The following is a 23,589-nucleotide window of genomic DNA, read 5'->3' on the forward strand; positions in this document are numbered from 1 at the left end:
CCAGAACCGCACTTCCTGAGCCTGGAGGGGCCCCGCTTCTCAGAGCCCCCACCACATGGATCCCAGGGGCCCCAACATGGAGATCTCTGGTGGCTCCACAGGAGATAAATGTCTGATAGATGCAGGTCCCACCTCTGGGCTGTGCTCAGCTGTGTCCAGAACTCCTAGAGAAGAGACTGGAGAGAGCTGAGCTCAGGCCGGGCCCGCTCCATTCATTCTCCTCCTGGAGGCAGGGGCCCCTCACCAGGACAGTCAGGGGCCAGCGAATGATGACAACCCCCACTATCCCTACTACTCCTCCCCCATCATACTAAGCTGAGGAGCGGAGAAGGATTCCTTGTGTGTAATGGAGGAGAATCTCCAGAGGTGACATGTCTGAGCTCTCCACCACACTGTCTCCTCACAGCTCATCTTACCTGCAGGCTGGAGGAATGGCTGATACCAGAGAGAACAAGAGCCCTGGCTACCGACCAGGACCTGCCCAGTATCTGCTGCACTGCCAGAGCTGAAGGACCTGGGGTGACGTCACCGACATGTGATCAGTGCAGGGGGCGGGGCTTAGCCTTGGAGAAGAGGTGGTGAAGCACCTGGGATGACGTCACCGACATGTGATCAGTGCAGGGGGCGGGGCTCAGCAGTGGAGAGATTTAGAGGTGATGAAAGACCTGGGGGTGACGTCACTGTCATGTAACCAGTGCAGGGGGCGGGGCTCAGCATTGGGGAGGTGAAATGATGAAGGACCGCGGATGATATTACCGTCATGTGATCAGTGCAGGGGGCGGAGCTTAATAGGGAGCAAAAGAAATTGGAGTTATCCCCTATGATATCTTAGACATGCTGGGAGTTGTAGTTCTCTGATATCCTGTAATAACAGTCTGGGAGTTGTAGTTCTCTTACATCCTCTAATAACATGCTGGAGGTTGTAGTTCTCTTATATCCTCTAATATGCTGGGAGTTGTAGTTCTCTGATATCTTGTAATAACAGTCTGGACATGCTGGAAGTTGTAGTCTCCGCCTCTCTGGACGCGCCGCGTCCTCTTCTCAGAATGGGGCAGATCTCGTTCACGGCTTCTTTCACTGGGGGGAGGTAGACAGGGCTCCACCAGTGCCGTAGAAAGGACTGGAGCAGTGGACGGACGCGCCGCCTTCAGTGCAGTCACGTAAGGGTCTCGCCCCCTCCGGTGCAGTCAGGTAAGGGTCTCGCCCCCTCCGGTGCAGTCAGGTAAGGGTCTCGCCCCCTCCGGTGCAGTCAGGTAAGGGTCTCGCCCCCTCCGGGGCAGTCAGGTCAGGGTCTCGCCCCCTCCGGGGCAGTCAGGTCAGGGTCTCGCCCCCTCCGGTGCAGTCAGGTAAGGGTCTCGCCCCCTCCGGTGCAGTCAGTTAAGGGTCTCGCCCCCTCCGGTGCAGTCAGGTAAGAGTCTCGCCCCCTCCGGTGCAGTCAGGTAATGGTCTCGCCCCCTCCGGGGCAGTCAGGTCAGGGTCTCGCCCCCTCCGGTGCAGTCAGGTAGGGGTCTCGCTTCCTCCGGTGCAGTCAGTTAAGGGTCTCGCTTCCTCCGGGCAGTCAGGTAAGGGTCTCGCTTCCTCCGGTGCAGTCAGTTAAGGGTCTCGCTTCCTCCGGTGCAGTCAGTTAAGGGTCTCGCTTCCTCCGGTGCAGTCAGTTAAGGGTCTCGCTTCCTCCGGTGCAGTCAGTTAAGGGTCTCGCTTCCTCCGGTGCAGTCAGTTAAGGGTCTCGCTTCCTCCGGTGCAGTCAGTTAAGGGTCTCGTCCCCCTCCGGTGCAGTCAGGTAAGGGTCTCGTCCCCTCCGGTGCAGTCAGGTAAGGGTCTCGTCCCCTCCGGTGCAGTCAGGTAAGGGTCTCGTCCCCTCCGGTGCAGTCAGGTAAGGGTCTCGTCCCCTCCGGTGCAGTCAGGTAAGGGTCTCGTCCCCTCCGGTGCAGTCAGGTAAGGGTCTCGTCCCCTCCGGTGCAGTCAGGTAAGGGTCTCGCCCCCTACGGGGCAGTCAGGTAAGGGTCTCGCCCCCTACGGGGCAGTCAGGTAAGGGTCTCGCCCCCTCCGGGGCAGTCAGGTAAGGGTCTCGCCCCCTCCGGGGCAGTCAGGTAAGGGTCTCGCCCCCTCCGGTGCAGTCAGGTAAGGGTCTCGTCCCCTCCGGTGCAGTCAGGTAATGGTCTCGCCCTCTCCGGTGCAGTCAGGTAAGGGTCTCGCCCCCTCCGGGGCAGTCAGGTAAGGGTCTCGCCCCCTCCGGGGCAGTCAGGTAAGGGTCTCGCCCCCTCCGGGGCAGTCAGGTAAGGGTCTCGCCCCCTCCGGGGCAGTCAGGTAAGGGTCTCGCCCCCTCCGGGGCAGTCAGGTAAGGGTCTCGTCCCCTCCGGTGCAGTCAGGTAAGGGTCTCGTCCACTCCGGTGCAGTCAGGTAAGGGTCTCGCTTCCTCCGCGGACAAGACGAACCGCGGACAAGACGAGAATCCACAATCCTAGAGACCTGAAATTCAAGATTCCCATCAACCATAATCGGAGGAGGAGGCAAAGGCGAGGGTAAAATGGGTTGAACATAAGGTTTCAATAAGGACTTATGAAAAACATTATGGATCTTCCAAGTCTGAGGAAGATCAAGACGGTATGCAACAGGATTGATGACAGACAGGATTTTGTAAGGCCCAATAAACCTAGGACCCAACTTCCAGGAGGGAACCTTCAATTTGATATTCTTGGTAGACAACCACACCAGATCACCAACATTCAGGTCCGGACCAAGCACACGTCTCTTATCAGCCACACGCTTATATCTCTCACTCATGCTCTTTAGATTATCTTGAATCTTTTGCCAAATAGATGACAAAGACGAGGAGAATCTGTCCTCATCAGGTAAACCAGAAGACCCCTCTCTCGAGAAAGTCCCAAACTGTGGATGAAACCCATATGCACCAAAAAATGGTGACTTATCAGAGGACTCCTGACGATGGTTATTTAAAGCAAACTCAGCAAGGGACAAAAAAGAACACCAATCCTCTTGATTCTCCGCCACAAAACAACGCAGATATGTCTCCAGATTCTGATTGACGCGCTCTGTCTGGCCATTCGACTGCGGGTGGAAAGCAGAAGAGAATGACAACCGAACCCCCAAGCGAGAACAGAAAGCCTTCCAGAATCTGGAAACAAACTGCGTGCCCCTATCAGAGACTATGTCTGAAGGAATACCGTGCAATTTGACAATGTGATCAACAAATGCCTGCGCCAGCGTCTTAGCATTGGGCAAACCAGGAAAAGGGATGAAATGCACCATTTTGCTAAAACGGTCCACCACCACCAGAATCACAGTCTTCCCCGAGGAACGAGGCAGGTCCGTTATGAAGTCCATGGACAGATGTGTCCAAGGACGGGAAGGAATGGGTAAGGGAAGGAGAGGACCTGATGGCCGTGAATGAGGGACTTTGGCACGAGCGCAAGTCTCGCAGGCTGCCACAAAACCCTCAACCGACTTACGAAGCGCAGGCCACCAGAATCTCCGAGCGATGAGATCCAGTGTGGCTCTTACCCCCGGGTGCCCAGCAAGGACCGTATCGTGGTGTTCTTTAAAAATCTTGTGTCTTAAAGCGAGAGGCACAAACAACCTCCCAGGAGGACAAAGATCAGGAGCCTCTGACTGGGCTGCCTGCACCTCTGCCTCCAATTCAGGAAAAAGAGCAGAGACCACCACACCTTCAGCCAAAATGGGACCCGGGTCTTCAAAATTCACGCCTCCCGGAAAACAACGTGACAGGGCATCTGCCTTCACATTCTTAACTCCAGGGCGGAACGTGACAACAAAATTAAACCTAGAAAAGAACAACGACCATCTGGCCTGTCTCGTGTTCAGACGCTTGGCTGACTCCAAGTAGGCCAGATTTTTATGGTCAGTAAATACGGTAATAGGGTGTCTGGCTCCCTCTAGCCAATGGCGCCATTCCTCAAAAGCCAACTTGATGGCCAACAATTCCCTATCTCCCACATCGTAATTTCTCTCTGCGGAGGAGAGTTTTCTTGAGAAAAAGGCACACGGTCGCCAATTGGCAGGAGAGGAACCCTGAGACAAGACCGCCCCCACACCCACCTCAGAAGCATCAACCTCAACTATGAAGGGTAAAGAAACATCAGGTTGCACCAAGATGGGAGCGGAAGCAAAACTCTCCTTGATATCAGAAAAAGCCTTACGCGCCTCTACTGACCAAGAAGAAAAATCTACCCCCTTTCTGGTCATATCAGTGAGTGGTTTAACAATAGAAGAATAATTCAAAATGAACTTCCTGTAATAATTGGCAAAGCCCAAAAAACGCATCAGCGCCTTTTGATTCTCAGGAAGCTCCCACTCAAGCACAGCCCGGACCTTCTCGGGGTCCATGCAAAAACCAGAAGCGGAGAGAAGAAACCCCAGAAATTGAATTTCTGGAACCGCAAACACACATTTTTCCAGTTTCGCATATAATTTATTCTCCCTCAGGATGAGCAAGACCTGACGTAAATGTTCCTTATAAGTTTTGAAATCGGGAGAAAAAAAATCAAAATGTCATCCAAATACACCAATATAAATTTTCCCATCAAATGATAAAAAATGCTGTTCACGAAATGCTGAAAAACGGCTGGGGCATTCATCAAACCAAAAGGCATAACCAAATTTTCAAAATGGCCCTCAGGGGTAGTGAAGGCCGTCTTCCATTCGTCCCCTTCTCTGACCCTGACCAGGTTGTATGCCCCTCTTAAATCTAATTTGGAAAAGACTTTAGCCCCAACAACCTGGTTAAATAGGTCCGGGATCAGAGGAAGCGGATAAGGGTCACGAATAGTGATACTGTTCAGCTCCCAGAAATCCAGACAAGGTCTTAAAGAACCATCTTTTTTCTTAACAAAGAAAAAAACAGCGGCAACAGGTGACTTCGAGGGTCGTATGTGTCCTTTTCTCAGACTCTCAGAGATATAAGCACGCATAGCGATCCTCTCAGGTTGGGAAAGATTGTATAAACGAGATTTAGGCAGCTTGGCGTCTGGGATGAGATTAATAGGGCAATCGTACTCCCTGTGCGGGGGCAAATCCTGAACTCCACTCTCAGAGAAGACATCCGAAAATTCAGAGAGAAAAGATGGTACAGTCTTAGTAGCAACCTCAGAAACAGATGTCATGAGGCAATTCTCTCTGCAAAAGTCACTCCAACCATTTATTTGCCTCGCTTGCCAATCAATGGTGGGGTTATGCTTAGTGAGCCAGGGCAGCCCCAACACCAGAGGGGTGGGTAAACCGCTAAGGACGAAACATGACACATCCTCAACATGAGCATCACTCACTCACAATTAAACGGATATTGTGAACTATGCCCTTTAATGATTTTTGAGAAAGTGGAGCGGAATCGATAGCAAAAACAGGAATATCCTTTCCCAAAGTGCATACCTGGAAACCATGAGTTATCACAAATTGATTATCAATGAGATTGACCGCTGCTCCACTATCCACAAAAATCTCACAAAAAATGTTCTTGCTCTCTAGCGCCACCCTAGCCGGCAGGACAAAACGGGAACTACAAGCAAATGGAAAACCTAAAATTTCCGCCTCAACCCTGCCAATAGTAACAGACGGAACATTTTTAAAAGATTTTTTCCTGTTTGTTTCTTTATTACTCCCAGAAAACTGCCTGAATCTCCTAGAGGGACAAATATTTGCCAAATGATTTATACCTCCACAACAAAAACAAACCCTCCCATGCGGGCTGAAACTTCTATTGTCAGAAGCAATCAACCCCAGCTGCATGGGCTCCTGCTCAGAAGGGGCTGACGGCGACTGAGACCCCTGCGCACAGAACGGGACCGCTGCACTGTCCTGGAACTGAGTATGACAGGAAGGAGACATCTCTCCTCTCTCTCTAAGACGCCTGTCAATACGAACGGCCTGAGACATAGCAGAGTCCAAAGAAATAGGCCTCTCATGAAAGGCAAATGCATCTTTCAATCCCTCTGAAAGACCATGGCAAAATTGACTTCGGAGCGCAGCATCATTCCAACCAGTATCAACTGCCCATCTCCGAAATTCTGAGCAGTATATCTCTGTGGATTGTTTACCCTGGCATAATAGACGTAGTTTAGACTCAGCCAGAGCAATACGATCCGGATCATCATATATCTGACCCAGGGCTAAAAAGAATTCATCCACTGAACGGAGAGGCCGCGCCCCCTCCGGCAGCGAAAAGGCCCAGGACTGAGCGTTACCTCTGAGCAGCGATATAATGATCCCCACCCTCCGTTCCTCATCACCAGAGGAGTGGGGAAGAAGGCGAAAATGGAGTTTGCAAGCCTCTCTAAAACGCACAAAATTCTCACTACCCCCGGAGAACGTATCCGGGAGCGAGATCTTAGGCTCAGAACAAACTCCATGAACGCAAGCTGAACCCGTCACTTGAAGCTGAGAAAAAGTCTTACGGAGATCAGCTACCTCCAATGAAAGACCCTGGAAGCGTTCAGCCAAAAGTGAAACCGGATCCATGCTTGAGACGGTTATGGCGGCTTATAATGTCACGGACGGTGTACAGGAAACAAGGCAAAGCAACATGTATAAACGACTCGCTGGATCCAAAAACTAGGAACCAAGGGAGACCCCTGCAGAAGACCTGACACTTTCCCTGGCTGCTCAGCCTATGCAAAGATCCGAATGGTGGAGGTTTGCATATCCACGAACCTTGACTATAAAGCCCTGAGCACCCTACAATAGTGAGGGGACACGACCACCGGCTCCCTACACAAGATACGGAGGGAGTCAGGGTCACCTGGGATCCAGCAAACAGAAAATAACAGATAAAGGTACAACACTTAGCTTTGAAGCAAACAGGAGGACAGAGTCAGCGTGCACACACACTCCAGGAAGTAGTATAAGCCGCCCAGAAAAGCCTTCTGGGGAAGAATTTAAAGGGAAGCAATTAGTCCAACACATGACAGCTGAGAGAGGCTAACGAGAGGAGGAGCTGAATACCACAACACAGAAACTCAAGGAGGAGGTTCTGAAAGTCCTCTGTCAGAGCTTCTCAGCTGTCTGGTTGTGACAGGTAAGGGTCTCGTCCCCTCCGGTGCAGTCAGGTAAGGGTCTCGCCCCCTCCGGTGCAGTCAGGTAAGGGTCTCGCCCCCTCCGGTGCAGTCAGGTAAGGGTCTCGTCCCCTCCGGTGCAGTCAGGTAAGGGTCTCGTCCCCTCCGGTGCAGTCAGGTAAGGGTCTTGCCCTCTCCGGTGCAGTCAGGTAAGGGTCTCGCCCCCTCCGGTGCAGTCAGGTAAGGGTCTCGCCCCCGCTCCCCAGGAACATTCCCCGCACAGGCACTTGGCTCCCGATCAGTCGGGTTTTGTCTTTATTTTGGAGTAAAATGTGACTTTTCTGCCATTTTACTTGTAAGAGAAATCCATAGGAGGAGCCATGTTCAGCTGCTGATCAGTCCGCTCCAGAGGTCCAGGCGCCGCACTTATCAGTGGGATTGTCTCAGCTTCTCCTCCTGACCGGCCGTGGTGGGTAACATATGGCAGAATGGGAGATTTGGCGCTAAATTCAGCAAGTTCTAGGTGCCGCGTTCATACCTGGGCGCATGGACTGTCACCTTCATACAAAGAAACGTAAAGATGGGTGATAAGTCAGGGCCTTAGTCTCCAGAGTAATGGCGGGTTATCCGATCAGCAGATCACCTCATCAGGTGACACTGTTCTTCCTGGAGGTAAGTAAATCACCGATGGTGCGATGTAAACGCTCTGCTCCCCGGACACAACGCAGCTGTATGAGGACGGACAGCGGCAGGAGCGGCCCCTCCATGTAAAGGCATTGGTCGCCCCCACAAACGAGCTGGCGATTATTGGGAAAGAACGCCATTAGATTGTCAGCTATTCAGTGATGTCAGCAGAGTTCTTATCTCCTTCTTCAGTACAACAACATACAGTCCTGATCAAAAGTTTAAGACCACTTGAAAAATGGCAAAAAAACATGTTTCACATTGTTGGATCTTAACAAGGTTCCAAGTAGAGCTCCAACATGCAACAAGAAGAAATGGGAGTGAGACAGAACATTTTTGGAGCCTTGTTTGGTTTCATCAATGGAAACACTCCATGGCGTCCTCCATCCACGCCACTTTTGCTCTAATTCTTCCGAGATGAGCGCTGACGTACTCCTGCGAAGACTAATCAAAACCTTTAAATCTAGCTTTATCGATTACGACTGACGAAATCATTTCTCTGACCACCGCTTTATTAGATCTCTCAGGCATTCCACTCTGATTATCCTCCAACACATATGGTGGCTCTTTCCAGCTCTTCACTCGACTGCAGTGGACTTCTATAGTCTGCAACCATTTTGTCATCTTTCGATGGTTTTCTGACTTGTTCTCTTGTGAGGTGCCAGTCTTTGCAAGCTTGGTATTAGAGCTAGGTATTACTCTAGGTTGATCCCCCACACCTTCCCTTTAGGGACCTCATATATCCTTTCACTCTCTCTTTTATATTTTTTATTACACTCCGCCAGTCTCTCCCTCCCTTTTTTTAGTTCTCTTATTATCTCATTCTCCATCTCCCCTCTCAGAGTTCACATGTAGTTACCGTCAATGATCCCTTTAGGAGCCCAGTATTTTATCTCCTAGTATGGTTCTGCAGGAAACATCCACCACCAGACAGCGCAGTGTTTGTCCACATGCGCATAAAACTCAGCTGATAATGTAAGAGGTGGCAAAAATCGTGACACTTCCTGAAGGCGGCTATATAAACAGGCAGGTGCTGGCCACACCTGTGATTGGCATCCCTGTCTCATTAGCTGGATCAGTGTTTGTTACTCTTGATCACAGACCTTTTGTCTATTTCTCTGACGTGACCTCCTGGTATTTGACAGTGCTTGCCATTGGACACGGTTTGGTACTAGACTTTGCTAGCTTGTGACCTTGCCTTTGCCTGGTGACCTTGTCTCTGACGTTATCTCTCTGTTGTGTATATGACTTAGCCTTTGGATTCTGATCAGGGTCCTGGTTTTGCCTGTCTGGTTTTGACCTTTTTCTGTTTAACTACTCTATTACCCCTTCAGGTTTAGGCCCCAACACTTAGTCAAGTCAGAGACCATCAGCAAGATGTGAGCCGACATTTAGAGCAAATTGTGCAAGTAGGTAAGGACATACTGTCACTACCAGAGCTTTGAGACGTTCTCACAGCTCTGTTTCTCCACCCCTGTGATGATGTCACTACTAGAGCTTGGAGGAGTTCCCTCTGCCCTGTTTCTCCGCCCCTGTGATGAGGTCTTTACTTTCTGTTTCCTTCCTCCCAGCTGTCCCTCCTGTGTTTGATTTCGCTGCCTTTAAATCACTCCTCCTCCTTTGTTGAGGTGCGGATTATACTTTTCATTTGAGCTGTATCTCTCGCTTGAGTATCTTCACCTGTGTGATATCTTTTCACTGGATCTGTGTTCTGCTGAAGCAAGTACTTCGGATATTGTCTGCTGACTTTGGATCTGCTTTCACTGCAGCTGCAGCTCCTTCAGTTAAGTTTTCAGACTTTGTGTGTTTCTGTTTCTTTGCTGACTGGATCCGAGGCGACCCCGGTTCCGTCCATATACTGAGCAGGGCACCGGTGGCCATGCCCCTTTCACTATTGTAGGGGTTTCAGTGGTCATCAGCCTTAGGTAAGCGGGCATGTCTCGATCCACCATCTGGATCTAGACATGTGCATAGCAGCTTAGGGAGAGCTTTTAGGGTCTGACAGGAGTCACCCTTTATCCTCCCTAGTTTGGGTCCGGTCAGTTGCTCACTTACAGCCGTGACACATACATGGAAGAGACATATAAGGAATAACACAATAAAAACAATTGACAAATGAAACCCATTTATTGTAAAAAATTGGTTGAGGACAAAAATATTCCAGTCTTTGACAATACACAGTGGTTTGTTATAGAGAAGTTCAGGGAACTCTGAGTGTCTGTAATCTAAATTCCTCCAGGAACAGGGCTTCAAAGTTCAACACCTTCAATATAAATAAAACTGCAAAGCTGCTTGAATCAAAACCAATATCTATTCCCAAACATTTACCTGCTATTACAGAGAACAGCTACTATAGCTTATTATAAAACATCAAACTAAAATTCGTAGCCTTTATAGTTCCCATTAGAAATACTTGTATTCATATTTTTAAAATACCCAGATACACATTCATATAGTGGGGATAAATATAATATCCTACAACGGAGGACAAATTCTAGGCTAATTCATAAAAAGCCTATGTTAAAACTAACTTCTATTTGCAATGCACAGATATAAGCTGAAAAACACAGTAACCTACTGATGGCTATGCTATCATACCCTCATTTATCATAGATACATAGTAACATAATATTCTCAGACAGATAGGCAAGTTCAAATCCCGTGATTAATATCAAAATAAAATAACTTAGTTAATTGCATTGCATATAACTTAGTTCATGTCACCGCCACTTCTGTGAGAAGGTTAGATGTTACCTGCATGAAGTTCTTTGTTTTGGTTTCACTTTGCCATCTCCTTTCCTTCTCCCAGCTGTCACCTATTTACACTAATTGTCTCCCTTTATATTCCCTCCCATACTGCCTCACTTTGCGGTTTATACTTCTTCTTGGATTGTGTTCACTGCTGGATGCTGCTTCTGCTGATTCCTTAGATAAGTCTGTTTCCTTTATTTGTGTTTCCTTGCTGGCTTGATTCTAGGTGACCCTGACTCCGTCCGTATTAAGTGCAGGGAGCCGGTGGTCGTGTCCCCTCACTATTATAGGGTTTTCAGGTGTCACATAGTATTAGGTACGTGGGCATGCAATGGTAGACGATTTTGCATGGGCATAGCAGTCAGGGAGAGCTCTAGGGGTTTTATAGGGCTCACCCATATGCTCCTTAGTTTGGGATCAAGCCAGTCGGATGTTTATTTATAAGTTCCAGCTTTTTGCAACACCATCCGTGACAGTTCATTGGGAGATGCCAGTTAAATACTCTCTCCTTCTTACCTACGTCACCTCCTGACGAAGCTTACGCGAAACGCGCGTAGAGGGACTTAGACACCTTTTCGGCGTGCATCTTACAGTGCATACTAGGCAAGTGATTTATAGTGCAATGAACTAAGTTATTAGATATTAATCACGGGATTTGAACTTGCCTATCTGTCTGAGAATATTATATTATGTTACTATGTATCTATGATCAATGAGGGTATGATAGCATAGCCATCAGTAGGTTACTGTGTTTTTCAGCTCATATCCGTGCATTGCAAATGGAAGTTAGTTATAACATAGGTCTTTTATGATTATTATGGCTTACAGCTTATGAAACCCCAAAGTCACAATTTTGAGGTCCCCTTTGCTCAGGGGGTACGGATTAATTAGCTGACTAGAGTGTGACACTTTGAGCCTCGAAAATTGAACCTTTTCACAAAATTCTAATTTTAAGCTGCATTAATGCAATTCCTTTTAATTTGCATTACTGAAATAAATAGACTTTTACACGATATTCAAATTTTTCGAGTTTCACCTGTATTTGAATATTTTAAAAGTATTAATAAAATTACTTTTAACGGGAACTATAAAGGCTATGAATTTTTGTTTGCTGTTTTGTGAAAAGCTGCTTAAAATGGATATTCTCATCTCAGACATTTATGGCATATCCATTGTCCTCTGGCACATCCAGCTATCTGTAGAAAATGGGGTCTCTGAGGCCATCCTGCTGGCCACTGTATCCAGACTTTGAGGGAGGCTTTGATATAACCTCTCCAAGTCTGTGGATATGCCATACATGTCTAAGAAAACACCTATAACTGTAAGACTTCAAATATAAGTCATAAAGAAACTTCCGGTACATATCTCCCTATACAGGAATTATCAGATGTTTCCAAGGAGTCGTCGTGTGGCGTCAATGAACGTTTGAAATATAAAATTACAACCTGAGACGAAAACTACCTGAGTCACCCTGAGAGATATTGGCCCAGATTTACTAATCGTAAAGATGGTGGAAGCTTAGATCGGCCTCTAGACCTCTAGTTCCCATTAGAAATACTTGTATTCATATTTTTAAAATACCCAGATACACATTCATATAGTGGGGATAAATATAATATCCTACAACGGAGGACAAATTCTAGGCTAATTCATAAAAAGCCTATGTTAAAACTAACTTCTATTTGCAATGCACAGATATAAGCTGAAAAACACAGTAACCTACTGATGGCTATGCTATCATACCCTCATTTATCATAGATACATAGTAACATAATATTCTCAGACAGATAGGCAAGTTCAAATCCCGTGATTAATATCAAAATAAAATAACTTAGTTTATTGCATTGCATATAACTTAGTTCATGTCACCGCCACTTCTGTGAGAAGGTCTGTTAGATGTTCTTCTCTACCTGCATGAAGTTATTTTTGTTTTGGTTTCACTTTGCCATCTCCTTTCCTTCTCCCAGCTGTCACCTATTTACACTAATTGTCTCCCTTTATATTCCCTCCCATACTGCCTCACTTTGCGGTTTATACTTCTTCTTGGATTGTGTTCACTGCTGGATGCTGCTTCTGCTGATTCCTTAGATAAGTCTGTTTCCTTTATTTGTGTTTCCTTGCTGGCTTGATTCTAGGTGACCCTGACTCCGTCCGTATTAAGTGCAGGGAGCCGGTGGTCGTGTCCCCTCACTATTATAGGGTTTTCAGGTGTCACATAGTATTAGGTACGTGGGCATGCAATGGTAGACGATTTTGCATGGGCATAGCAGTCAGGGAGAGCTCTAGGGGTTTTATAGGGCTCACCCATATGCTCCTTAGTTTGGGATCAAGCCAGTCGGATGTTTATTTATAAGTTCCAGCTTTTTGCAACACCATCCGTGACAGTTCATTGGGAGATGCCAGTTAAATACTCTCTCCTTCTTACCTACGTCACCTCCTGACGAAGCTTACGCGAAACGCGCGTAGAGGGACTTAGACACCTTTTCGGCGTGCATCTTACAGTGCATACTAGGCAAGTGATTTATAGTGCAATGAACTAAGTTATTAGATATTAATCACGGGATTTGAACTTGCCTATCTGTCTGAGAATATTATATTATGTTACTATGTATCTATGATCAATGAGGGTATGATAGCATAGCCATCAGTAGGTTACTGTGTTTTTCAGCTCATATCCGTGCATTGCAAATGGAAGTTAGTTATAACATAGGTCTTTTATGATTATTATGGCTTACAGCTTATGAAACCCCAAAGTCACAATTTTGAGGTCCCCTTTGCTCAGGGGGTACGGATTAATTAGCTGACTAGAGTGTGACACTTTGAGCCTCGAAAATTGAACCTTTTCACAAAATTCTAATTTTAAGCTGCATTAATGCAATTCCTTTTAATTTGCATTACTGAAATAAATAGACTTTTACACGATATTCAAATTTTTCGAGTTTCACCTGTATTTGAATATTTTAAAAGTATTAATAAAATTACTTTTAACGGGAACTATAAAGGCTATGAATTTTTGTTTGCTGTTTTGTGAAAAGCTGCTTAAAATGGATATTCTCATCTCAGACATTTATGGCATATCCATTGTCCTCTGGCACATCCAGCTATCTGTAGAAAATGGGGTCTCTGAGGCCATCCTGCTGGCCACTGTATCCAGACTTTGAGGGAGGCTTTGATATAACCTCTCCAAGTCTGTGGATATGCCATACATGTCTAAGAAAACACCTATAACTGTAAGACTTCAAATATAAGTCATAAAGAAACTTCCGGTACATATCTCCCTATACAGGAATTATCAGATGTTTCCAAGGAGTCGTCGTGTGGCGTCAATGAACGTTTGAAATATAAAATTACAACCTGAGACGAAAACTACCTGAGTCACCCTGAGAGATATTGGCCCAGATTTACTAATCGTAAAGATGGTGGAAGCTTAGATCGGCCTCTAGACCTGCACCATGAACGGGGCACTGGCTAAAGGATAAATCACTTTTCTCTGACTCTGTAGCTTACTTTGAGACATTTTTACACCAGAATAGTTCTACACTTTTGGTGCAGAGTGGTGCATCGTAGGCCCTAATCCCTTTCACACAAAGCTCCAATTCCTTTCCACTAAGCCCCCGACCCAAAGTTGAACACATTGAGAAAAAAAGTGTAGACACCCTAGATGCACCAAATTGTGCCACTTTGTAGACCGGTTGTTTTTGCAAAGCCATTAGTAAATCTGGGCCATTGTTTGGATATATCATGCGCATATTGCTGTACAACTGTGTTGCGATTGTCACATTTATATTATTTATTATACTTTTATTATTCCCCACAACCGGGTTACAGTGAGTGAGCGACCTACTGGCCAGTACTTATCAGAGACATACAGATTACTAATAATTTATCATCATGTCTCCATTCATGATCTGCAGGTAATAAAGAAGGAGGAGGATACATATGAAAGACATATAGGAGCATCATTTGGTCACTGAATTCATGTTGTCATTATTCAGGGGTTAATTAGAAGATGTGACATCACAAACGATTCTCACTACCGATATATAACTCGGCTCCAGTACCTAGATAGGTTTACCATTAAACCACAGGAATGTACATATAGGGTCAATTATCACAGATCACCCGGTCAGATAAACCAGTGATATAGCCATCATGCCAGCAGGAGGGTTAGTCTGTAGGAAACTCCTGATTCTATCAGATTTGAAATGTGTGCGATTTGATTTCGGTCAATCAAGGAGAAGAGATACAATGAAAAAAAGACTTTTCCAGGCAATTATAGCAATTTAGTGTTTGGTAGAATTAATTTGGATCATATGGGCATGTTAAAATGGTTTCTCACCTTTGTGAATTCTATTATGTTTAATAAGTTTTAATTCCTAACAAGAGTATGGCTTTTCCCTGTGTAAAATTTCTGATGTTTAACAAGATATGATTTCCGTGTAAAACTTTTCCCACATTCAGAACATGAATATGGTTTCTCTCCTGTGTGAATTCTCAAATGTTTTACAAGATTTGATTTATCTGTAAAACATTTTCCACATTCTGAACATGAAAACGGTTTCTCTCCTGTGTGACTTCTTTTATGTGCAACAAGAATAGATTTCCCTGTAAAACATTTCCCACATTCTGAACATGAATATGGTTTCTCTCCTTTGTGACTTTTTTCATGTGCAACAAGCATTGATTTCCCTGTAAAACATTTCCCACATTCTGAACATAAATACGGCTGCTCTCCTGTGTGAAATCTCTGATGCTTACGAAAATGTGTTTGCTGTGTAAAACATTTCCCACATTCTGAACATGAATATGGCTTCTCTCCTGTGTGAATTCTGTTATGTGTTACAAGATCTGATTTTTGTCTAAAACATTTCCCACATTCTGAACATGAATATGGTTTCTCTCCTGTGTGCATTCTCTCATGCATAACAAGTTGTGATTTATATATAAAATATTTCCCACATTCTAAACATGAAAATGGCTTCTCTCCTGTGTGATTTTTCTCATGTATAGCAAGTTGAGTGTTATACGTAAAGCATTTCCCACATTCTAAACATGAATATGGTTTCTCTCCCGTGTGAGATCTCTGATGTCGAATAAGATTTGTTCTTTGTTTAAAGCACTTCCCACATTCTGAACATGAATATGGCTTCTCCCCTGTGTGAATTCTCTGATGTTCAACAAGGTTGTATTTTTGTGCAAAACATTTCCCACATTCTGAACATGAATACGGCTTCTCTCCTGTGTGAAATCTCAGATGTTTAAACAGACTTGCTTTTTGAGTAAAATATTTTCCACATTCTGAACATGAATATGGCTTCTCACCTGTATGACTTCTCTCATGTGCAACAAGATATGATTTATGTGTAAAACATCTACCACATTCTAAACATGAATATGGCTTCTCTCCTATGTGACTTATCTCATGTGTAACAAGATGTGATTTATCTGTAAAACATTTCTTGCAATGTGAACAGGAGTATGGTTTCTCTCCTGTATGAATTACTTTGTGTGCAGAAAGACCTAAGCTTTGTATGAACTCTTTACCATAGTGAAACCTTTCACCCCCTTTCTGACCTGTACTTGTAACAATCTGTGATTGGTCAGGAGAAGGTTCCTCATGATTAGGAGGATTACAGGATAAATCTGTACTGTGAAGTCCTGGATGTACTATTAGGGTAATTACGTTTTCTTCTGAAGAGTACTGCAGGACATCTTCATCTTCCACTTTATAATTTATTGATAACATGAAGTTTTCCTCAGAATTCTTACTGGGATTTTCTGTGAAGATAAAAATTGAAATTAGTGTTTTTTCCCCCCCAAACTACAGAGTAGACAAACCCATAATATTCCTATTAGGCTGTAGGTGGAACCAGCAGGAAGGGGGAGCATAAGCCATTTCTTTTGAATCCACTACAGGTATTGGCCAAAAAACTGCATGTGTGGTTCCACCCTTATAAATCTTTCTGGCTTCCCGACTTAGTCCAGGATTCTGGTCTGTGCCTGGTCAAGACTTTATCTACAACAAATCATGACTTAAAAATTTGATAAGCCTGGCCAAGTCTGGCAATCTGCCTTCTGTCTGCCAACACATTTTGTTTAAATCAAGTCTCTTAATGAAATCGAGAGTAAATACAAAAAAAGAAATAACATGCCCAGCATTAATGTAGCGGTGCTGATATTCATGTTGTCCCCTCCAAAAGTAAGTCATAGTCAACTCACCCCGAGAAGCCAGAGAGCGCACCCAGTTTCAGAGCTGACTGTACATATATACTATGGAAAAATTTATGAAGAGAGAATACTTTGAAGTGCATTTCTCCATAGATGGGCTAAGGAAGTTAGGGAGGGAAAGAGAGAGAGAGAAGACCCATTGATCATTTCTGATAAAGTTGCGGGAGTTATTGAATTGAGTGATCTGCACTATACAGGATATCCTTCATCTACGTCCACATTGATTTTGGTACTTTATTGTGTCCACTTTTACGTTTTCATACCGTTTTTGATTGTATTACTGTAACCTTCTGGGACCAGCATTTTTCTGCGTGTGCATGTGCCCAAGGAATAACCTTCAGTGATAGGACAGGCACCAGGGGAGGTTATGCACAGCTGAGGGTGCTGTGTGTATATAAAATATACAGGCACTGAGAATCCAGAGTAAAACCCAAAACACTTACATTTTTGTAATGTTTTATATAATGAGCACTGGTGTAATTTCCTGTTGGAGCTCCAGAATTTTTATGTGTTTAAAGAAACTTTGTTGTGTGAGTATGACAGACACATTTCCTGAGTGCGTGAACTGGGCCATTCAATTTGCTTCAGGGACCCTTTGGACCCGGGAGATAAATATTTAAGTTCAGATAGCCTAAGGCTAATAGATTCCCGTTTATGGTCTGATTTAAAATATAACGTTTATTTCATTTTATAAAATCGGGAAGAAAGAAAAAGATTTAAAATTAAAGTGCTGGTGAACTCTGCGCGGCTGGGGATATAGGTTGCTTGACCTATATACACTGCCTACCCGAATTCAACTATCCGTATCGTACAACAGATTATTCTCAGATCTCCGCTTTCCGGCTATTTATCCTACAAGCTTAAATCTGTGTCCCTATATGTCGCGTTCAGGGAAGGGGGGCAGTATTGTCTATTATGATTTTTCCTATCCCTAAGTTCGCTTTGTTTGTACTCTAATATTGTACCCTGCCGCTTGTGAGTCTCGCGCGAAGGTGTCTGCAGTGCACCAAATGCGGTCACTGAGTATCAACCACACTAAACCTAAACTCCCCCATGAAGCAGCCGCCGGCTCACTGCGCACAGTGCTTTTACTTCTGGCGGCTGCTTCACGAGTTATTATCACAGGGATCGCAGGTCAGTGAATGTTACGGAGCATTAGATTGCATAGAAAGCGGGAATATCAATGTAATTTTAACTCCTAAGACTCCTGTTATCCTTTAATTCAGACGGCAAAGCGGTCATTCCACGACATTGGGAATCCCCCACCTGCACTGGATGAATGGTTTGAAGAGGTCACTCTATATCAGCGGATGGAAGAAGTAATTGTTCTCACCCCCTAGGTCCTTCTCGATTTTTGAAAACGTGGAGTCCGTGGGACTCTTTCCGTTCCTCTGAGACATTCTGGAACTTGCAGTCGTGAGTTAACCTTTTGCCCTCCCTCCCTTTTCTTGCATTTCTCTACCCGCCCCCCCCCCCTTTCTTTTTTTTTCTCCCTCTCTTTCTTCACTGCTTTCACTATTATTGTGTATTATGTGGTGCAATTTGCCCCCATTTGGGATCTCTGCCTGGTTCTACATGCGCAGAGAGGATTACTGCGCACGCGCTGTTGACGTCGCTGAACCCAGAAGTGGACACGTTGTCAGCTTCATCTGCAGTCACCCACACGTCAGGGTTAAGTGTCGTCAGTGGCGCATGCGCACTAATCATCTTCGCTGCTTGGCAAGCAGCAGAAAACGGGGCGTTCATGCTCCATTCTAGCGAACCAGTGCACAGGCAAGAGAAATCACCGCTAGACGTGAAGCAGCGCAGAGCAGGGAGATCTGCCGTCTGCTCAGTGTATACATGACAGAAACATGTGGTAAGAGGACCCCTTTGTGCTGCAGGAGATTAACCCTTTAGGGGAAGGGCTCTGGTTACTGACACTTTTGGGGGGCTATTGTTACTGGCTAGTGTGGGCAGGCGGGATTAGCCTCAGGGGGAGGGCAGTGGCGGCCATCTTAACTGAATAGTGAAATTGCAGTTTTATGCAGACTGGTTGCTAAGGGCTGAATCTTATTAAATATGGGGTAAGTCAGTCTAATAGTAACTGATTCTGGAATATCATGTTATTAGTAACGACATATATGAACATTGAAATTAGGGTCTAAGTGTGACAGTTATCCTTTAAGAGAATCCTACATGTCTTTCTTCCTAGGGGACTTGAAGCTGTGATCCTTTTATCCATAGTATTACTGGCGGTAGTACACTGACCGGCGATCTATTAGGCTGCACCGCTGGGGTCTCTTATTACACAGCAGGTCTGGGGTCTTTGTGAGGCCTCTGGGCGCCATTGTACCTGATTGGAACCCCACAATAACATTTTGGGTGCCTATAGCCAGACAGATGGAGACCCAGCCTCGTCTCAACCAATTAGATGTTGCTACACATATGAGAGACATTTCCATTATGAGTCCAGTGTATTCATCAGATATGGGCTCCCCCCCCCCCCCTCATACTACTGACTGACAGTAATAGGGAGAAAGCTGTCAATCAGCGGCAGGTGGGCAGTAAGAGCTTCATCTCCGGACTCCTAGCACTCACACTGCACTGCCACCATCAGTGACTTCTCCAGAACTACTGCAGATTCACACATATGTGATAGACCAGAGCCATCAGCCGTCACCGCTCAGAGAGGGGGCATAAGGGGGAAAGGTTCTCTCCATAGACCCTTATAGGAGACCCCCAGAAGACATGTTCCTGGAGAGCTGTATAGTGGGCACTAGATTATAGACATCAGCCGGTCACCGCTCAGAGAGGGGGCATAAGGGGGGAAAGGTTCTCTCCATAGACCCTTATAGGAGACCCCCAGAAGACATGTTCCCGGAGAGCTGTATAGTGGGCACTAGATTATAGACATCAGCCGGTCACCGCTCAGAGAAGGGGCATAAGGGGGGAAAGGTTCCCTCATAGACCCTTATAGGAGACCCCCAGAAGACATGTTCCCGGAGAGCTGTATAGTGGGCACTAGATTATAGACATCAGCCGGTCACCGCTCAGAGAGGGGGCATAAGGAGGAAAGGTTCCCTCATAGACCCTTATAGGAGACCCCTAGAAGACATGTTCCCGGAGAGCTGTATAGTGGGCACTAGATTATAGACATCAGCTGGTCACCGCTCAGAGAGGGGGCATAAGGGGGGAAAGGTTCCCTCATAGACCCTTATAGGAGACCCCCAAAAGACATGTTCCTGGAGAGCTGTATAGTGGGCACTAGATTATAGACATCAGCTGGTCACTGCTCAGAGAGAGGGCATAAGGGGGAAAGGTTCCCTCCATAGACCCTTGTAGGAGACCCCCAGAAGACATGTTCCTGGAGAGCTGTATAGTGGGCACTAGATTATAGACATAAGCCGGTCACCGCTCAGAGAGGGGGCATAAGGGGGAAAGGTTCCCTCCATAGACCCTTATAGGAGACCCCCCAGAAGACATGTTCCTGGAGAGCTGTATAGTGGGCACTAGATTATAGACATCAGCCGGTCACCGCTCAGAGAGGGGGCATAAGGGGGGAAAGGTTCCCTCATAGACCCTTATAGGAGACCCCCAGAAGACATGTTCCCGGAGAGCTGTATAGTGGGCACTAGATGATAGACATCAGCCTGTCACCGCTCAGAGAGGGGGTATAAGGGGGGAAAGGTTCCCTCCATAGACCCTTATAGGAGACCCCCAGAAGACATGTTCCTGGAGAGCTGTATAGTGGGCACTAGATGATAGACATCAGCCTGTCACTGCTCAGAGAGAGGGCATAAGGGGGAAAGGTTCCCTCCATAGACCCTTGTAGGAGACCCCCAGAAGACATGTTCCTGGAGAGCTGTATAGTGGGCACTAGATTATAGACATCAGTCGGTCACCGCTCAGAGAGGGGGCATAAGGGGGGAAAGGTTCCCTCCATAGACCCTTATAGGAGACCCCCAGAAGACATGTTCCCGGAGAGCTGTATAGTGGGCACTAGATTATAGACATCTGACTGCTAGACTCACACTTTCTCCGTTCATGATTCTGATAGAGATGTGTGAATTTTATTCTATATTTTCTATCTCTAGGACTCTTTCCTTAAGTCGTCACAAACTACATCTTCTTATCACAATCACCTCCCTTTTCCCTTTTGTTTCCACAATGGAGGGAGAGAAGTTGGGGGGGGGGGGGGGTCAGAGAGCTGTGCTGTGGGCAGTGTTTGTCTTCTTCTCTTTGTACAGATGCTTCAAGGAAGATGTATGACTGTGGAAGAATGCTTAAGCCAATCACTTAGCTGGATGATACACACATATTATTCACCGCCTATAGAAAAGCACCTTCTTGAACTGTCACATATGACATATGTAGTATTGAGGTTAGGAAGACCGCCATTACAACATGGCGCGGACTCATAGATGTTTATATTAATCCACATTCCAAAGTTTATCAGCTAGAGCATACAGCGCAGAAGCCAAGTATTGTCTTATCTCCTTTTCCTTCTTAAGCCAATGAAATCATGGCATGTGCCTTAGGAAGGACCGCCTCCCTGAAGGTGTATAACGGCTTTACTTATTGTAATAAATGTAGAGATTACCTTGACCAGCTACATGTCAGCGTCTAGTCTCTCAGCCACGTGTGGATATTAAACCCTTGGGGGTACCTTGATTTGGAGAACCAGGGGAGAATTTACAGGTCTGCTTAAGACCAGCTTTAACAATTCCATACCTGTGGTGACATCTCCTGGAATGTCCTCCTCCACCTCACTCTTACACGGGGGATCGCCCATCATCCTCTCTTCTTCATCCTCCACTTTAATATCAGTCAGATCTTCCCCCTGATTTGTCATCTGTAACAATTCAGTACAATACAGCAGACAGGTGGGAAATCTAACAGATCCCCAGAAGAGACCCCCACAATCTATGACCCCTCTATGACTGCAGGACCCCCCTATATAGATGTGTACAGGGCTCAGCTCCATCTACCTGAGGGTTCCCTGGGACCTTCTCTTCTGGACAGTCCTGGGAATACAGAGGACGGGGACATCTCTCTGGTGGATTTCTCCTCCTGGATCCCTCTGTGGAGACACAAGCACACAGTGACTGAATACATGGCCTCCTGTAGATCTGTCTATAGATCAGACTCTTCTCTCAGCTCCTTCACTTCTAGGTTTAGTGATCGGAGGAAATAACACTGGAGGGTTTCCTGATATCTCCCTCTGACAGAAGCTCCGACGTCAGGCTCTATAAAGTCACACAGGGGCGGACATTGCCCAGAAGCTCCATGTATAATCTACAATGTATACGCTGCACATGACGGCTCTTACCCTGTGATATAAGAGGCTGGTGCTCCTCCATTACATGTCACTGCACACACGTGTACACACTGCACATGACGGCTCTTACCCTGTGATATAAGAGGCTGGTGCTCCTCCATTACATGTCACTGCACACACGTGTACACACTGCACATGACGGCTGTTACCTTGTGATATAAGAGGCCGGTGCTCCTCCATTACATGTCACTGCACACACGTGTATACACTGCACATGACGGCTCTTACCTTGTGATATAAGAGGCTGGTGCTCCTCCATTACATGTCACTGCACACACGTGTATACACTGCACATGACGGCTCTTACCTTGTGATATAAGAGGCTGGAGCTCCTCCATTACATGTCACTGCACACACGTGTATACACTGTACATGACGGGTCTTACCCTGTGATATAAGAGGCTGGTGCTCCTCCATTACATGTCACTGCACACACGTGTATACACTGCACATGACGGCTCTTACCTTGTGATATAAGAGGCTGGTGCTCCTCCATTACATGTCACTGCACACACGTGTATACACTGCACATGGCAGCTCTTACCTTGTGATATAAGAGGCTGGTGTCCTCCATTACATGTCACTGCACACACGTGTATACACTGCACATGACGGCTCTTACCTTGTGATATAAGAGGCTGGTGCTCCTCCATTACATGTCACTGCACACACGTGTATACACTGCACATGGCAGCTCTTACCTTGTGATATAAGAGGCTGGTGTCCTCCATTACATGTCACTGCACACACGTGTATACACTGCACATGACGGCTCTTACCCTGTGATATAAGAGGCTGGTGCTCCTCCATTACATGTCACTGCACACACGTGTATACACTGCACATGACGGCTCTTACCCTGTGATATAAGAGGCTGGTGCTCCTCCATTACATGTCACTGCACACACGTGTACACACTGCACATGACGGCTCTTACCCTGTGATATAAGAGGCTGGTGCTCCTCCATTACATGTCACTGCACACACGTGTATACACTGCACATGACGGCTCTTACCCTGTGATATAAGAGGCTGGTGCTCCTCCATTACATGTCACTGCACACACGTGTATACACTGCACATGACGGCTCTTACCCTGTGATATAAGAGGCTGGTGCTCCTCCATTACATGTCACTGCACACACGTGTATACACTGCACATGACGGCTCTTACCTTGTGATATAAGAGGCTGGTGCTCCTCCATTACATTTCACTGCACACACGTGTATACACTGCACATGACGGCTCTTATCATGTGATATAAGAGGCTGGTGCTCCTCCATTACATGTCACTGCACACACGTGTATACACTGCACATGACGGCTCTTACCCTGTGATATAAGAGGCTGGTGCTTCTCCATTACATGTCACTGCACACACGTGTATACACTGCACATGACGGCTCTTACCCTGTGATATAAGAGGCTGGTGCTCCTCCATTACATGTCACTGCACACACGTGTACACACTGCACATGACGGCTCTTACCTTGTGATATAAGAGGCTGGTGCTCCTCCATTACATGTCACTGCACACACGTGTACACACTGCACATGACGGCTCTTACCTTGTGATATAA

The 23,589-nt window shown here is 46.1% G+C and overlaps 1 protein-coding gene across 2 annotated transcripts; it reads right to left on the reverse strand.

The window, feature by feature from the left end:
• Nucleotides 1-11,418: 11,418 nt before the first annotated feature.
• On the reverse strand, nucleotides 11,419-21,456 carry LOC122924970 (zinc finger protein OZF-like). 2 transcript variants are annotated; one of them, XR_006387469.1, is made up of 3 exons: nucleotides 21,402-21,456; nucleotides 13,906-16,238; nucleotides 11,419-11,996 (listed from the first exon to the last, which is right to left on the reverse strand). XR_006387469.1 is itself a non-coding variant. In XM_044276517.1 (2 exons), the coding sequence occupies exon 2, from the start codon at nucleotides 16,204-16,206 to the stop codon at nucleotides 14,830-14,832; it is 1,377 nt and encodes a 458-aa protein (XP_044132452.1). In that variant the 5' UTR covers nucleotides 16,207-16,238; nucleotides 21,402-21,456; the 3' UTR covers nucleotides 13,328-14,829. The 2 variants fall into 2 exon arrangements, 1 of the variants encoding a protein (XP_044132452.1); XM_044276517.1 differs by lacking the exon at nucleotides 11,419-11,996 and having other exon boundaries at nucleotides 13,328-16,238.
• Between the last annotated feature and the right edge of the window lie 2,133 nt (nucleotides 21,457-23,589).

Source organism: Bufo gargarizans, chromosome 1 (genome assembly GCF_014858855.1).
Source record: "Bufo gargarizans isolate SCDJY-AF-19 chromosome 1, ASM1485885v1, whole genome shotgun sequence".
Lineage (NCBI taxonomy): Eukaryota > Metazoa > Chordata > Amphibia > Anura > Bufonidae > Bufo > Bufo gargarizans.